General features: G+C 36.0%; 1 protein-coding gene across 1 annotated transcript in view; it reads left to right on the forward strand.

Moving 5' to 3' along the window:
• pdhx (pyruvate dehydrogenase complex component X) overlaps positions 1-17,806 on the forward strand; it is a 53,616-nt gene extending 35,810 nt beyond the window's left edge. The window contains exons 6-11 of the mRNA XM_053475757.1: positions 3,944-4,139; positions 5,568-5,715; positions 8,933-8,991; positions 11,307-11,465; positions 15,189-15,253; positions 16,361-17,806. Of these exons, the coding sequence (XP_053331732.1) occupies positions 3,944-4,139; positions 5,568-5,715; positions 8,933-8,991; positions 11,307-11,465; positions 15,189-15,253; positions 16,361-16,610 (877 nt within the window). The 3' untranslated portion in view covers positions 16,611-17,806. The remainder of the gene's footprint in view (positions 1-3,943; positions 4,140-5,567; positions 5,716-8,932; positions 8,992-11,306; positions 11,466-15,188; positions 15,254-16,360) is intronic.
• The last annotated feature ends 255 nt before the right edge of the window (positions 17,807-18,061 follow it).

The raw sequence follows: 18,061 nt of genomic DNA on the forward strand, positions 1-18,061 counted from the left end.
TCATTTATTAAGGGAAAAAGTATAAGTCGTAACTGGTTGTGGCAACTGCAATTGAATGATTTTGATAGCTAGCAATTAGCCATTTACATCGCTTTAGAAGAATTTTGAAAAAAAATTTTCAGCCACAATAGAGGGTTTTCGATCATGAACAAGGCTGTTTAAGGTCATGCCACTCCAGTGGATGCCACTTTTGCCCAGTCTCTTTCTTATTATTGAATCATGAATACTGACCTTATTTGAGGCAAATAAGACCTGCATTTCTTTTAGATGTTGTTCAGGGTTCTTTTATGAGAAAGTTTACCTCTGTTCTAAGTTTTCTTCATTTTTTAATAATGACTCTCACTTTCGTTCCCTGTTTCCTTTTGGAGTCCCAAAGCCTTAGAAATGGCTTTGTAACACCTTTGCAGACTGATGCATGTCAATTACTTTGTTTCTTATCTGTTCTTAAATTTTTGATTTGCCATGATGTGTTGCTTTTTGAGATTTCTTGATTTAACAGGTCTAGTAATCGGGCCTGGGTGTCACAAGTGAAATTTAGCTTGGCTTTCCAAAAATGTGGTTTATCTAAATAATTACTAAATAATAAATGATTATTATTAGTCATTATTTAAAAACTACATATTGTATTATCTTTGGGTAATATTAACATTTTTTTATCTCAATATTTTAAGCGTGACAAATATGTAAAAGAAAAATCAGGAAGGGCGAAATACTTTTTCACAGCACTGTATTTAACCTCATTTACAACTCCATTGTCAGTGTAAATTTAACATGTCCTTTGCTTATTGGCATAAATAATGTATTTAAGAAAATGTTTTCCTAACAGTTTGCCTTGAGAAAAAGCTAATGTAGACAAAAGAAGAAATTATGGAACTCCACCCAGGCATTATTGCAAGCTCAGAATTAAACCTGGCGCTGTGAGAATTAGACTCTGGCACTGTGAGAAAGCAGTTCTATTCTGTTTCTCCGACTATATTTATCTTATTCGTTTATGATTATATTATTGAATTTTCAAGTGAGCTGTGTGAGTGTAGCGTCAGAACTTTTTCATACTGTTCCAGGTCACTTATTAGGTATTGATCATGCTGGAGCATGTCTATGTGGGCGCACTGATGGTTTGTGTTTTGAAAGAGCCATTAGGTGTGGTACACAGGAACTCACTCTGCATCATCATCAATTCCCTCTTTATATTTAATCACTGAGCTCAAGATAGACAAATTTCAAGCCTTTGTCACATGCCATGAGTCTCACTCAGGGCTTTTCTCCTATTTGAATTATTGTTGTATGACTCCTGTTCAGCGTGTCGGTTGTGTTGTGTATGCAAACGCTTACACGCAAACGCTTACACGCTCTAGAGAGTGTACTTTGATCCCGTCAGCTGGAAAATTCCCATCATCTCCAAACATTAATTGACAATTATATCAACAGAGAACAAGCAATGAGAGGAATTGGAGGAAACAGGAGACTGAATACTTGTGAATTGAGAGTGTGAGGCCAGCTGGCTGACACTGAAAGGCCTAATGTGTGTAGAGAGAGAGCAAAGTTCACAGTGCACTGGGCTATAACAAGCTAAGAGGGATCAGAACACCTGATTCCTGCCCATCATGGCCTTATAAAACCAGGTGCTCACTGATCCATGAGCACCCTGCTTCAACTGCTTCTCTTTCTCTCTTTCACTTTCTTACTCTCACTTTCAAACATTCCTTTGCATTTGATGTGACTTGAATGCTTTTCTTCCCTTTCATGCATATGGCATTAAATACAGGATTCTACTTTACTCAAGTCAGGATAGCTTATGCCAAAAATATGATTGCCCTCTTTGCTCTGAAAGTCCCATGGGTAGCATGTTGTATTTTAGAAGAACTTCTGGAAATCTTCCCTAAAATGAAAAGATACCAGTCTAATTAACTTGGTACAGATTGCAAAAATGTTGGCCTGAGGACCAAGCTCTAAAGATTGGGTATTAAGTGTTGATGAATGTCAGAAAAGATGGTTTGGTAAAATGAGTGATGATGAACTATAGTAGAACTGTTCTGATTATAATTAATAGCTTACAATAGAACAAATAATCTGATAAATTATTTAAGATTTTATACAGGTTTATGCCTAGTGGTTTACTAAACAATGATAAGGGATTCCAGTAAAAAGAAAATGCTTTATTTGGAAATATATTAATGCTGATCTTGCTTACATCATAAAAGCAGTATTATGCACTGTAAGCACCAAATCGACATACTGGAAAAACTCATAATGCAGTTACTAAGAGTTGATGACCTTAGTGTGCAAATTTTCTCTCACACACACACACACACACATATATACAGACACACACATACATACATACACACTACCATTCAAAAGTTTGGGGTCACTTTCTAACTCCATGATCGTTCTTGATTTTTATTTCTTTCTACATTGTAAAGGAATGTTGAAGGCGTCAAAAAAAATGCAATAATCTCCTTTGAACAGTTAATGGTAAGATGTGTCTGCTACTTATGCTCTGTAAAGACTTCAAAACGCCTCTAATCTGAGGTGCTGTTAATTGGTCATTTTTATTTTATTGATACATACATACATACATACATACATACATACATACACAAATGAAGTTATTAAATAACAAATTTACAGTTCTTAGTTCTATTTGTATTTTTGTTCATTTTTTTTTATATGTGCCAAACAACTGTTCACTTTGCTGATTTACATAAGGACAGCTACCAAGTAGTTACACCCTCACCAGCTTCTAATGAATGCAGGTCATCTTCTTACCCAAAAAAGAGAGTGCAAGCCCTTTGAACTGAAATTATTTTCTTTCATTTGTTAAATTACATGTTCAAAGAGGTCTGTATATTATCATTGAGCTTACATTATGTGGTGTGTTCACTGTACAGGTCCCTGTGAATAAGGTGTTGCTATAGAAAACCTAGCTTCTAGGAATAAAGTATTAGAATTAGAGCATTTAATATAAACTTGTGATTGGAATTACAGTGCTGACTTCAAATATTTCACAACTCATTTTATGAGGCTAATTATTGTATTTAAAAAAACTCACTTTCTTTAATCATAGATCAGCCTACAGATATGGGCTTTATTTAAACTCTTCACGTTTTCTTAATTGCATTGACTTTCATTCATTTGTTTTCAGACATTTGTTTAGTAATAGTTTACTGACTGTCAGTGATTTCTGAGTTCTGACTGAAGTGTCACGGTTGATATAACACTGGTATTACTAAGTTTTAAAATATAATAATTATATTGCTAAAAATAATTAAAGTCAACACAAACAGATCAAGAAAATTGTTATTTAACTTCTTGCACTATGTTGAATTATGTTATGCGCAGGTGTGATGGTGGGTGATGGAAACTTGAGTTGTTTCTTCTGGCTAACTGTTATTTTCTATATTTTCTGTCTATTACAAGTTCCTAATGTAAAAACATGGTATACATATATATTGTATTATTAGTGTAGAAGGGTTTACTTGGTCTATCATGGCAATCACAAAATTAAATGCTACTGCTACTGCTGAGCCAGGCCTTTCCAGACGGCAGAACAATATGCCTAGGGAAGGGTGCCTTCTTATACAGTAGGTTTCAGAAGAGGGAGAAAAAGTTACAGGGGCTTGTTTATGCCTTGGCCAATGCAAAAAAAGGAATAAAACACAAAAAGCAGGGAATATTTTTTCCTCATGTATTTGTTTGAACATGCACACTGGAAATCCAACTTAGTGCCCGCTAACTAATTAGAAAAAGTTTTAAACTTGTTTAATGTTTAAAGTCATTTAACCTGGCTTCATATTATAAGATTCATACTACTTTCTTATAATTATTCTATTGGATGAGAAATATCATTTGTAGCAGCTGTAAGTTTAGTTTTTAGTTAAATACCATAGCCACATTCTCTCTTTTAAACTCTTGGTCATATATTTCCTGCTCCTGTGTGCAGAGATGCTCTAAACCTCCTGAAGAAAGGAGATGCAGCCCAACGAGCAGCACCAATGTCTGCGCCTCCTCCTGTTCTTCCACATGCTCCTTCATCTCCTCCTTCTCCTGCTTCCTCCCCTCATGTTCTTTTACCAGCTCCAGTCTCAGCGCGACCCCCTTACCCAGCCATTTCAGTTCCTGGAAAACCTGGAGCTCCAGTGAGTGACTTTATTTGAGTGATTAAATCCTAAACTAAAGTATTTGTTTGTTCTTTAAAAATTTAATTTATATGTTTTAATGCTGTCGCAAAGTTTTTCCTGACATTGTGATGTTGTTTATTTTGAATAGTACCTAATAAAAGCAATGATAAAATATAATGTCATAAAACCTGCTACTTCCTTGTAATAACGGCCAAAACACAGTATTGCTGCTATTTTTTTTTATGTTATACATATAATACAGAAAATGTGTGGGCCAAAGAAGCTACTTCTGAAGATTATAAAACATACTGAATTTACCAATTTTGTTTCCCTAAAAATTTCAAGTTTCTAACTCCAGCTGTTTTTTTGGGAAAAACTATTGGTGTAAGCTTCTAGAAGCAAAGTGAAATTGTTGCTTAAATTGTTGCTCAGAAACATTATGGACACTACATAAAAGGGCATGAAACTGTATTTAGCAGATGTATTTCTTTTTTCTGATAAAAATATAAATGTGTATGCATATTTCCAAAATAAAAAAAACACAAACCCTGGATCGGGAGATGAGAAGCATTAGGCATTATGAAAAATGGTTTAGATGATACTATTGTCACCTAGGTGAGAGACTTTTTAGCATCAATGTTTTGGCTGTAAGTATTCCCTTGAACAGTGATTTTAAACTCATTTTCTTCATTATAATTATAACTCTTGAATGATTTTGTAATTAGCAGAAGGTTGTGTAGGATTCCAGTGAAAATAACATTTCACCACGAGGTATCTTCAGTGATGCTTGAAAAATTACTTTTCAATGATGCATGAAATGATTAAACCAGACAGTTTTCAAAATACATTTTGCTTTTTTTTTTTGTTCACCCTTTTTTCTCTAAGCTTCTATGACAACTCACATCCTGTTGCACATCCTGTTTAGTAGTTTATCTGTGTTCAGATAACACTGCCCAAGTACCAAGTCCTGATTTAAGAGAAACTATTTAAGAGAAAAGTGGCAAGAATTTACATTTTGTTCAATATTGTCCTTTACATCTATGGGGAAAATAACCTTTGACTTCATGAAGCATTATTCACTTTAAGCAAAATGAGTTTGGATTACCATGAGTAGACCTTTGGTAGACATCTATGTGCTCAGTGGTGAGTGGGTAAAGCAGGCGTATAGAGAAATATTCTTCAGAGTTAATCATTTTTCTGCTGTTAATACAATTTCATTGATAGAATTAGTGGAATGAAAATATAGTGCAGTCTTTTTATTAATATACAATTTCCTGTGTTTTCACTAATCTGCATTAATATTCCACTCCAAATTTAATTTAGTTTTAATAATACAGCATGCACACCAAATAAGGCAGCAGTAACCCAGTAAAATTGTTTTAGTGGATCTCTGGACCAAACTTTTTTCTTTCTTTTTTTTTTTTTAACTCTCCCTTACTTCTTTAGGGCACATTTACAGAGATCCCAGCCTCTAATGTGCGGAGAGTGATCGCACAGAGACTAACACAGTCCAAGACCACCATACCCCATGCTTATGCTTCAGTGGACTGTGAGCTGGGTGCTGTGATACAGCTTCGCAAAGAGTTAGCCCAAGGTAAGAGCATACAGTACAGTCAGGACACAGTCAGAGAAATTAGCTTTTTACTTTGCTTTACTTTGCTAAACCCTGTTTTAAATGAAAATGAATAAATGTAATACATTAAGCAACATGGTGTCTGTAAATCCTGTTTCTGTAAATCCTAAAAACTTTGTTCTGGATCTTAAAGAGGTTAAAGATCCATTTTCTCTCTGTGTATCAGCCTGCTCTTTGTGTCTGTGTGCGCGCACATCATTGGACACCATGCCACACACAGGCGCGCACACACTCTTTCTCTCTCCTCTACACAAAAAACACTGCTCTGTCGCGATTCTTTTCAAAGGTAAAGTGCAGGTTAATTTGTTTTATTTTTACTTTACAGCAGTGATTCCGTTAGTGTGTCGCTCTAACAAGTGTCATTAGAGATTTCTTGTTTATTTTTCCGATAAAACAGTGTTTCCATCATTTTGAAATACAAGCCCGCTTCCGGAACGAATTATGCTCGTAATCCAAAGTTCCACTGTAGTTGTTTTGCTAAAATTGCTTGTTACCTTTCACATGTGGCTTTGACGTGCAACTGACCACTAAGCCCACTTCATAGAAAATAACACGGGATTTATTATTCATCAACATTTAGCCTAAAAATACACACAAGTATTTTTCAGATAGCTTACCCCTGGTCAAGGTTGTGGTTTACACAAAGTAAAAGTGTGTTACACCCAGTAACACTGTGAGGAAGGTGAGAAAACCCACCTGGGTTAGTCCTCCAAATTATTGGGTGATGCTGCATGCACTCATTCACACCTAGGTGTAGTTAGTTTATGATAGCCAATCCTCCTACCAGCATATCTCTGATACAAAAACTAGAGAACATGCATTGCCTAGCCAAAAAGAAAAGTCACATGCTCAGGTATTTTGTTGGACTTTTGCTTTCATTACGACTTTGTTATTGTTCCATAAGCTTATGCAAGGTCACAACAATTATTTCAGTCTAGATATTGCAGATCAAAGAGTCAGAAAGCCTTTTTCAGCAAATTCTAGATATACTCAGTGAGGTTTAGGGCTGCACCACTTTTTCACAATTTGAACGTGAGGAATCCTGGCATTGTCATCTTGGAATATGCCCATGCCATCAGAGAAGATTTTTTTTTTCCAATTATAGGGGTGAATCCTGGTCATGCAGTGTGCTTATCTTCTATACCGCTTTATCCTGTATTCAGGGTCGCGAGCACCTGGAGCCTATCCCAGGAGGCTTGGGGCACGAGGCAGGGTAGACCCTGGACAGGGTGCCAATCCATCGCAGGGCACACACCCATTCACACACTACGGGCAATTTGGGATCGCCAATTAGCCTAACCTGCATATCTTTGGACTATGGGAGAAAACCGGAGTACCCGGAGGAAACCCACCAAGCACAGGGAGAACATGCAAACTCCATGCACACAGAGATGGGAATCGAGCCTGGCTGGGAATAGAACCCAGACCCTGGAGGTGCAAGGCGACAGTGCTAACTTTTTCAGTATATTCTTGTTTAAATGTAGGCCTGACTAACTGTATCAGACACTGATCACAACATTAACCCACAGGCTTATACGGTAGGCACTGGGCATGATGGGTGCATCAGTGTGTCCAACCTCTCTTCTCCGCTGTTGCTCCCATTACTCTGGAACAGGGTAAATGTGAAATCATTAGTCCATGACTTTTTTTTTTTTTTTTTTTTTCCACAATGTTCCACAATACATTCATTATGCCCCCTCACAAGTTGAAGTGGGTTTTTTTCCTTGATTACCTTCACAGCTGTTTAGTCCCAATCCCTTGAGGTTTTTTTGCATTGTAAGTGTGGTAATGCTTACATTTCTTCCTCAAAAATGATGGATCAGCACTATCCTTCCAGGTTTTAATAAAGCGTTTTACAGTGCGTAACCCAATTTTAGTAGTTTCAGCAGACTGCTTAGTTGTTTTCTTTTCTTGATGCAGGCCAATAATTAGACCCTTCTAAAAACAAAGAAGCATCTTTGCCGCAACCACAAGATGTCTTCTGACATGATTATTTTAGAAATTAAAAGCTATTCACTGCATCTGTTAGGGTTAAATTTGTTGCCAGCTGAACCATAATAATCACTTCAGTAATTATTCAATATTAAAAACCAGATGGTCATTTTTTTTAATTATTATTATTATTATTTTTATTTTTTTTGCAGACAGTAAACATGAATAAGATAAGAACATGAAGGGAAGCTTTACAGTAGAGATGGGGCAATTCATTTATTGCCACACTGACTCCAAAATCGCTTTTTTACACAGACAATTGTTTCTTGACGCAACAGAAATGCATTTTATGGTGTTACATTATTAAAAACCTTTTTCTCTCAACTCTTTAAGCAAATTAGTCTCAAACACACTCATTACACACACAGTACTTGAACAAGTCACAATGAGCACTAATTAATTGAACTCAAGTTGAATTTTTAAGGCATTTGAGGGGATAAAACATCACCTTTGCTTTATAATCCTAAAGATGGTATACAGTACTCTATCATTTACACTATTACAATATTAAGAAATAATAATTATGGCAGATGACAGCTAATTGCTGCTCAGTTAAATCTTAAAAGGCTTAGGAGAGACACTGTGTTTGTGTGTGTGAGACATTTTGAAAATTAAGTCATTTTACAGTATTACACTAATATTTCTTAATAGTGAAAATCGTGCATTCTGTACTATTTACTCTTTTACAAAGAAATAATTATGGCGGATGACTGATACACATGCAGCTCAGTTAATTGGTAAACTATTTTATTCGCAGTATTGTTTAAATGCTACGTTTAGTTTTAAGTGAGAAAACTAATTCTATAAGGAACGTTCTACACTGAGACAAAATTGGGAAAAAAACTGTAATATTAAATAGGGATATTTATAAAATTCTGATACATGTAAATTGTACCAAGTTTTCGTGATAGTATTGTAGGTGGTATCTGAAGGTGGCTGGTGATTACTGTCCCACATAAGCTCTGAATCAATCCCAAGAACCTGGAGCTTTGAGGTACAAATGCTGTAACACATTTTATTGGTTCTATTTCATAAACAAACTTAAAGTCTTACATAAACCATGACCTTGTACAAATATTTGAGGTATATAACAATGTTCCAATATGAAAATGAATTAACACAATGAAGTCTTTTAGTCTTACCAAAGTGAATACTCATTTACTCCTCTCTTTCCCTCTCTTTCTAGAAGAAATCAAGGTATCCGTCAATGATTTCATTATTAAAGCTGCTGCTGTTACTTTAAAAGTAAGTTTCTAAGATCACTTTGCTATTTATATTGACAGGTTACATGCCAATAAAGAAACTGATGAATATGTAGTAAAAAGTGTTGATTTTCCTCACTGATTAACACTGCAGCTTTTTAGGATCAGTCAGTCAAAAATAAATCTTACTGACTACTACTCTAAAGCTCTTCACATACGTCGTTTATGCCTTTTGGAAAATGTGTCTGTAGCTCTTAAGCACAAGTAACATGCAGTGCACTTCAGCTTAATGGATTTTTTTATTCACAGGCTTCAGATGGATCAGATAGCAACTGGATACTTATTTTAACCTGGGCTGCTTTGAGTATTAAATCATAAACACAAACGTCTGTGATTGTAAATGAAAATGTGTTTTGATTTTTTTTTATTTTTATTTTTTTAGTAACATACTGTGACAGTATTTTAAAGGCTAGCTTCCTAGGTTGTTTTCTAGGATTTTGTTAAATCAGTGAGCTCAGACATTTAACAGGTGACTGGAAAAGGTGAAACACATCATTATTAAGCAATATTATTGTGAAATATTTTATTTACTGATTATGAAAACAAATGCAGAATTCAAAATATCTTTATGAGCTGGGTGATAAGGTCCCGGGAGATAATTGATGATGCCATGAATTAACACTGATTAAATGAGAGCAGCATGAGCATTCGAAATCAGAAAAGTTTTCCAGACTGATTTTGTTTCCTTCTTCTTCCCCCAAGCTATGTATTACACAATGAACTGAGTTGTTGGCATAACCTGTTTGTTATAGTTAAATCATTTCTAGTTTTCTAAATTATTTATACTAATAATAAATTTAAAATATTTACTATTACATCTTTAAGGATTCACATATAGTATAGTTAATAATCACATGGGATTGTGTGTGTACAGCTGGCCTATCCTGATAATAAACATTTACTACTCCCTTGCTGTAATTTGCAGAGAAGCAAGAATGTACAACCTATATATTAATTGGGCCAAATTAAACGTACATAAATTTGGGCCCAGGACAAACGGTAGAGTTTGCAGATTATGCCTAAATACTCTCTAAAGACAAGTTATTACAGTATGTGAAATAGGAAAACAAGTTGATCCATACTTTCCTCTTTTTGTTACAAATAGGAAATAAATCTCCCCTCCCCCCATTTTTTCCATTTTTTTTAAAAATCACACACATCACATTTTCAATCGAGAATAAACACACTTGGCTTATTAGCGTGACAAGTGTTTATAATTGCAATGAAAAACACAAACAACTTAATATGGTTAGGAAAAATTCAGTGTGAAAATGCATTTTAAATAACAGACATTTGGCAGCAGTCTGATGCCATAGAGTGCAAGATGTGTATCTGAGTGAAATAAGGAAGAGTGATTGGAAGTTGGAGTGACTAAGTTTCTCTTCAGAATTCCCAATAGAAGTTCACCCTGCAGAACAAAACAAGTCAGTAGGAACACTGTTATGTAAGGACTAAACCACAACAGGGGTGTGCTGTTATAGGTGAAATACACAACATGGTGAGATGCTATACACAGCAATGAGTAGCGTGGTGTGTAACACTGTGTCCAGGTCTGATTTATTACACTTGTACCCCAAGAATAATTTTCTTTTGCATTAATTCCTAAATAATAAATTGCCATTTTACCTGTTCAAAGTCATTTCATTTTGTGGAACGTTTACATGGCAGAGTAGATCCTATAACCATGTAAAGGCAGCTTATGATAGCCGTGGCTACCCCACTAGCTTTCTAGCTTTTTTTTCCCTTCTTAACTTAAAAACAAAAATCCACAGAGCTTGTGATATTTCTGAGTAACCAGTTATAAGGACTCTTATGACACTCAAGGCAGCTGTCATAAATATAAAATAAACATAATTTTACAGGAAGACACATTGTGCTGTAGAATCTGTTTTTCTTAATTTAACAATATTTTCCCTGTTTGTTTTTTAAGATTAGATTACTGTGTGTCTGCTATTTATGTTCTTCTAAATAAGTTGTTGCTAAATAATAACAAATTGAACTAGCACATTAACATAAACTAGTGATTTGACTTAGACAACACCATGGTCCTAGTCATGCAGTTTTAGAATATTAATCAACACATTTTGAGCAGTCAGGTTTGAGAACACAGCACTGCACTTTTATACTACATATAATACTGTTGGCTTGTTGGCCTCATGAGACACAATTAAAACTAAACAGTTGAAAATGTGTGCTTTACAGTTTAGAACTCTAAATCTGTTGTTTATACCAGATCCTCACAGTGTCTTTGAACTGTCTTTGCTGGGTTTCATGCCTGATCTTTGACCTTTTACCCAGGAAATGCCAGAAGTTAATGTGACCTGGTCTGGAGAAGGACCTCAAGCACTGGACTCTATCCATATTTCCATCGCTGTGGCAACCGAACGTGGCCTCATCACCCCCATCATCAAAGATGCAGCGCACAAAGGCATACAGGAGATTGCCATCAATGCCAAGGTAACAGTCACCATGGCAGCAGTGCAGTTTCTAACATAAATGAAAGAAAGTAAAAGGGCAGGCTTGCCTGCAAACTGATGTTTAATACACCTGAGAGAAAACCTTCCAGCTTATAGGGAAAATGACCTGCTGTGTTCCCAGACTAATGTGACTCATTTAGCTTTGATGAGGCATGAGGTTTCTTGTCTCATTTATTGCATGTGGAGACTTGTGTTGTCATAGTGGCGCTTAGTTACGATTTAGCCTAACTGTTGGTTGGAGGAGATTAAATAAGAAATGGAAATCGTTCTATACGACAAATTGAAAGGAAAACATTTTAATTTGGGTCTGCTGAAGTCGGGGGACAGGGGGTGTGGGGGTGTTCTGAAGTATAAAAGTGGACTCTTAACTCATTACTGAGTCCAAGTCCAAATGCAAAGGTCAAGACAGATTTGTAAGTTAATTAAAAAAATGTAAATGTTTAATGTAATGTAAATGTCCTTAACAAGTCAAACAACTGTCCATTATAGGCCACTCATTTAAAAACTTAAATGTGCAGCAAGTAATAAGAACACGTTAGTTAGCTAATGCTAGGTTGTATTTATAGACAATTCTATTCTTTGTTTTGTTAAAAATTAAAAACAGCAGTTTAATAATATTATTATTATTTTATTTATTTTTTTTTTTTGAAGGTCAATGCTTAAGTAACCAGACTTAGCTCCTTGGCTCCAGTTTCATTTGGACATTCTGTATAAAAAATAAAATTTACATTGCTACTGGGTGACAATTTGTCTAGCGTTAATTTCTACACACAGCATGGAAACACAGTCGTTATCTCTCCTGTTGAAAAAACAGAAAGACATGGCATCTGTCACTGCTAAATACTAGATATAATCTTACTAGCCTCACTATTCCCATTATTTGTCCAGGTTCAGATAACAAACGGAATTCAATGCAACTGTGCTTACATTTGTAATTTGATCTGTACTTTCTCCATATTGCAGAATTTTTTTTCTTTTTGGAAAAGGCCATAATCTTTCTCATCTCTTAGCACCCTTTTTTAGCTCCTTGATTGTCTCTGATTGGACCCATAATCTGGCAAATAAGGGTGAATCATCTTCTGGGGAGGAAAGATCAATTTAATTTGAAGTATACAGTACATTTTATATTTTAATTCACAGTACTGTGCAAAAGTCACTAATTTTTTCATATTAAATTAGCAGATTGAATTAAAGAAATTGGAACAAATGTTCTGCTGTAACAGGCTGTAAAGTGCCTAAAGATACAGTTTAAAAATTGTTGTTTATGTAACTTCCTGAGCAGCAACCTCATTTCCCCTGTTATCTACTAATCCTATACTAATCACCGGCTCTTGTTAGCAGTTGTTTCTTAGTGGTTTGTGCCTTAAATTAGATACTTTTTTTTTCCTTTTCAAAACTGTTTGGGGACTGGACTAAAAATAAGAGCCTAAAACTTGCCAAAAATTTTAGCCAAAAAGTTCGTCACAAAGGCTGGAACACTTTTCTTCAAGACTACATAAAATACAAGCAAGTGTGGCTCTTTGGAACCATTTCATAAGTGGTCATTAAAAAAGTATAACAGGAACGTTTAATTATGTGTATCACTCCGTGTTACAGGGGTTTATTACATTATTCCATACAACTTATGGTCACATCGGTAAAAGTAGGTAGGTACAGTCTGCAGTACTGAGCAGAGAGCAGATCCTAGCCAAAACCCATATTTAAATAAGAATTTATATAAGAACTTTAAGCAAGAAAACACATTTTATAATGTTATTTCATATCACACAACACTTTCTTCTCCTTAACAATTGCTTCTGGACCCCCTTTGTTATTTTATTTACGGCTACAAAGCTAACTACCATCTAACACAAGGCTGATTCCCAAATCCCTCTCCGACCCATGATTAACGGCACTACAGTTAAACCTCGGCCTGTAAGTAACCCGGTTTGCGACTGTTCTGCGAGACGAGCAAATGCGCCTCTTTTTTTTGTTTGACGCCATGCGGCACGTGATCACAACTGAGCCAATTTTTTGTTGCAGAATTGTTTGTAATCGTCTTCCCTGCTTGGTCTTAGTGGGCGTCTCTTAATGGTATAATTAACATCCGTGGACGCATGTACTGTTTACTATAACACTGCGACAATGTATGTCCGTGTAAAGCCTTTTTTATTTTGTATGTGTGTGTGTACAGCACGTGTGTACTGTTTATTATAACACACGTGAGGTTAAGGATCCATTTTCTCTCTCTCTGTGTGTTAGCCTGCTAATTCAGTGTGTGTGCGCGTCATTGAACACTGTGCCCCTTTCCACACACCCCTCCTCCTCTCGCTTTCACACACCCCTCCTCCTCTTGCCTTTACACACACTCTTAATGGAAACACTGCTCTGTTGCGATTCTTTTCAAAGGTAAAGTGCAGGTTAATTTATTTTTTTTTAAAAAATCTTTTTACTTTACAGCAGTGATTCCGTTAGTAAAATAAACACTTGGTGGTTCTTCAAGATCTTGACTGTAGCCTATTTCTACAGTTTCCTTTTTTTAATATAGTTAATTTAGAGTTAGTTACATTTCTACAAATGGTGCAAACTCTGCTAGATTATAGATAAGATTCCCATTCCCCTGCCACTCTGTGATTGGCAATCGGCAGATCATAATCTTGATCGGTGATTGGCCTCAAAAATGCTGATCGGAGCATCTCTACCCGTGACAGTTGCATTAACAAAGGCATTTGCTCTCTGGTAACCTAGCAACGTAGGGAGTGATACGGAGATCATGTAACAGTATCATGTTTGGTTGCGCCATATTTTTGTCTTGTGCTGGTCTCCTGGATTCCTCTCCATAAGCAGAAAATGCACTTTGCACTATTTTATTACACTTTATTAAGCATTTCTTACATTTTCTTTCATTTTGCACCTTAAATGTTAAGAGATAATTGTTAACATTGTGACTTTAGACTTATGTTTACATTTTAATTATTTTCCATGGTTATTGACATTTCTGTCTTAATAACTGAGGGGACTATGATCAGAGGAAGGTTAAGTTTAAAATAAAAATGTTTAAATGTAATATATTTTTCTCCTGCTCCTTATTTTAAATGGGTCATAAAAAATATCAATAATTATCTATATCGACCGATATGAAACACTGATATCGTGATAGTTTCCAGCCATATCGCCCAGCCCTAATTTGACAGCCCCAGAACTCATGTAATCAGGTTAATCAGGTTGATTTACAAGTCACTTTTTCTACATTTAAATTTGCTTCCATGATAACAAAAGGGCATGGGTTAGCTGTGCTTCTTACTGGGTCTGCATCAGTTTGTTAGCTAACCTGCCAGACTTATTATTTAGAAGCACTTAACCGAAGCACTTTGAAGTTTTCATGCTCATTATGAATAATGCATCTGTTTTAAATACTAAATATTGCTGTATCACTAAGGGAATAAAGAATGAGAGCAATGTTTTCCCCCTTTGCTTGGATTTGCTCTGAGTAACAGATGATTTTGTTCTAATTTCAGTGAGAAAAAAATAGGGTGTGATAAAGGAGAATACAAGGCTATTGTGTAAACTGACACAGGGTTGAGCATTAAGCACAGCTGCTGGTTAAGCAGATGTTTTATAGTCAGTAGGTTATGAGGATAAGGCATATGTCTATAGTGTACTCAAACTGTATTTGTCACAGTTACAGTAACTTTACTTCTTTCTCTACTTTCCCCTGTTCCAGGTTCTGGCTCAGAAAGCAAGAGCAGGGAAACTATTACCAGAAGAATATCAGGGAGGATCATTCAGGTAAACTGTTGCCTAAAGCTTATAATTTAATGTTTTTTTTCTTTTATCTTTATTTTAGTGCCTAAGATTGATGAGGAATGCATTTAGTAACCACAAATCATTGACAGCATATCATCCATTCATCCATTCACTTTGCTTGCTGTCTAAAAGCCATTTTAACACACCGTTAAGCTCATGAAATCAAAGCACTACCCTGTCTGAGAAGACCTCTAAAAAAAGCACAAGTCCCTGCATATTTTATTTTTACTCTCCCATGACTATGAATTCTCTGTGTAAAATCAACGAGGATAATAAATTGTGGTCATCAATTTACTAACTTCCACCCAAGGCTCATGCTGGCACTTTTTTTTTATGTCATTTGAGACTTAATGGGGTCGATAAGAAATAAATGGGTGCTCTGTGGTAAAGATAGAACAGAAATCCCAGTAGTAAGACATCACTCATGGTCTTATTACTGAGCTTTTGCATTTCATGCTTTGTTCTTACTGTCCTACTGATCCCTATTACCTAAACAGTATAGTTTTTTTTTTTTATTTTATTTAGCTTTTTTTGCCAGTGCAGACCATTGACTACTAGGATCAGATAACTATTTGGCTATCTAAGTTTGAGAACTGCAAATGTATTTCTTTGGTATTACTGAAAGGTTAGAGGTAGTGAGAACCTGGCCTTTAATTAACACTTCTGCTGCCACCACCCTTCATGTAATCACATGACAGATATGGTCTCCAGTTACTTTATAAGAAATGTATCTAGTGGAAAATAGGATGATGTTTCTATCTGTACAGTGGCCTGGGAAACTCTTCAAGTGGTCACATTTTGATATTTTCTACTATATAAAGTGATCCCTCCACTTAGGGTCCCCTGTAGTCCACTGAATTCCAGTCAGTGTGAGGAATGCTAGTTTAAAGATCTTACTTACTTACTTAGGAATGCTAGTTTAAAGATCTTATCTCTTACTTAAGATCTCCTACTACTTAAGTATTTTCACTGTTGTGTCGGAATATATCCGAAACATTTAAGATTTTTCTAAACATTGAAACATTGAAGATTTTTCCACAAATCACATCTTTGTTTTTCCTCGATATTTCTTTTCTCCCCCCCCCCCAGTATCTCTAACCTGGGAATGTTTGGAATCAGTGGCTTCAGCGCAGTGATCAATCCTCCTCAGGCATGTATCTTGGCAGTGGGGCGCTCCAGGGTTGAGCTGACACCAGCAGCAGAGGGCCTTTGCAAACAACACCTAATGACTGTCACCCTGTCCAGCGATGGGCGTCTCGTAGATGATGAGCTTGCCTCACGCTTCCTTGAAAAATTTCGCCACAACATGGAAAACCCACAGCGCATGGCCCTTGCTTAAGAAAGAGGACAGAAAAACAGAATTAAAGTAAGGAGTATAGCAGACTGAATGTTACCAGTGATCTAGTACACTGTAGTAAGGTTAGTTGGCAGTCACTAAAGAAAGCTATTTTAAAATACTGGCGCACACATAAAATGAACCGTGTTACTCAAGTCTTTAAGTTATTTGCTGTTTCATGTTAATGAAAAGATGATATTGTGTTGGTACATTTGAACTTATTCAAATATTAAAAGGTTTAACTAATATATTTCGCAAATGGGTGAGTATAAAAAAAAAACAAAGTAGGTATTGAATTTTGGCCACCTTTTCACAAACATGCATTCTTTCTCTGTCCTTTGAAATATTAAAAGAAGTACAGGGGAACCTCAATTTCTTACCCGCTTAAGTGGAACAACTGGCTGCCAGCACACGTTTACAGAAGTGGGCAGTAACTCAGCCCTCTTCAGCTGTCGTACAACACTGCGTGAGCAACCGTTTGATTACCACATATAGCATGGTTATATAAGATTAAGACATAAGAGATGTATACATCTACTGGGAAAAAAGAAATAAAGGGGATCTCTGTGGGGTCATACACCAAACAGTAACACAAAATAAAGTTTTCTACTGAACCAATATATTGTGTAATATATTTGCTACAGTACTAATGTAAAAAAAAAAAAAAAGGATACTAAAGAAGTCTCAGCAGACAATCGCTTTAGCGACCATGCCACTGCATGGAGCAATAGTGCACAGAACATTGTGTGCTTTTGAAGAGGTGTGTGTGTGTGTATAAAAGAGTATGGGTGCACAGAATAGGCGTGGGAGTGAGAAATACTCTGGCGAAGGTGTGTGCGCTCGCTTGTCTGCTTGCTCCTCACAGCTGCCTACTTCATTGTGCCAGTGTGTACCCACTGTTCCTCCATTTCCCCATGCCCCCCTTGACTGTCTCCTAGTAACCACAGAGATGGAAGGTGCACAACAGAAGAAAAGCAAAGCACAAACTCCTGTCTAGACAAAAGGACTGATTTCATAACCACCAATCCACAATGGACAGCATTGATGCTGTTTTTGTCACTCACCTTCTCACACAAATCATTTACCAATCTCCCTTTAAAGGTCCCATACTTTACTATTTATTTTTAACAAGTTAACATGGGTTTTAAGGTCCCTTAAAATGTGCCTGTTATTGCTTAAAATAAAAAATAATACCCTTTGATGTACTTAATTTTTTTATACTTCAAGCTCCCCCTGTTTTGCTCCTTTTACAAACATAGTACTGTACATGTAAATAAGCTAATGCTGAGCCCCCCCCCCAACCAGAGGACAACATTGCCATTGTAGAGTATGTTTTTACATGATGATACCCTTCCCTTCGGAGGGAATCTAATCAGCATGTTAACGCATCGGCCAATATAAAATTGGAAAAGACAAAATGCAGGAAATGTTTTGTTTTTTACATTTGCTTTGTT

The sequence above is a fragment of the Clarias gariepinus genome, chromosome 2 (genome assembly GCF_024256425.1).
Source record: "Clarias gariepinus isolate MV-2021 ecotype Netherlands chromosome 2, CGAR_prim_01v2, whole genome shotgun sequence".
Classification (NCBI taxonomy): Eukaryota; Metazoa; Chordata; class Actinopteri; order Siluriformes; family Clariidae; genus Clarias; species Clarias gariepinus.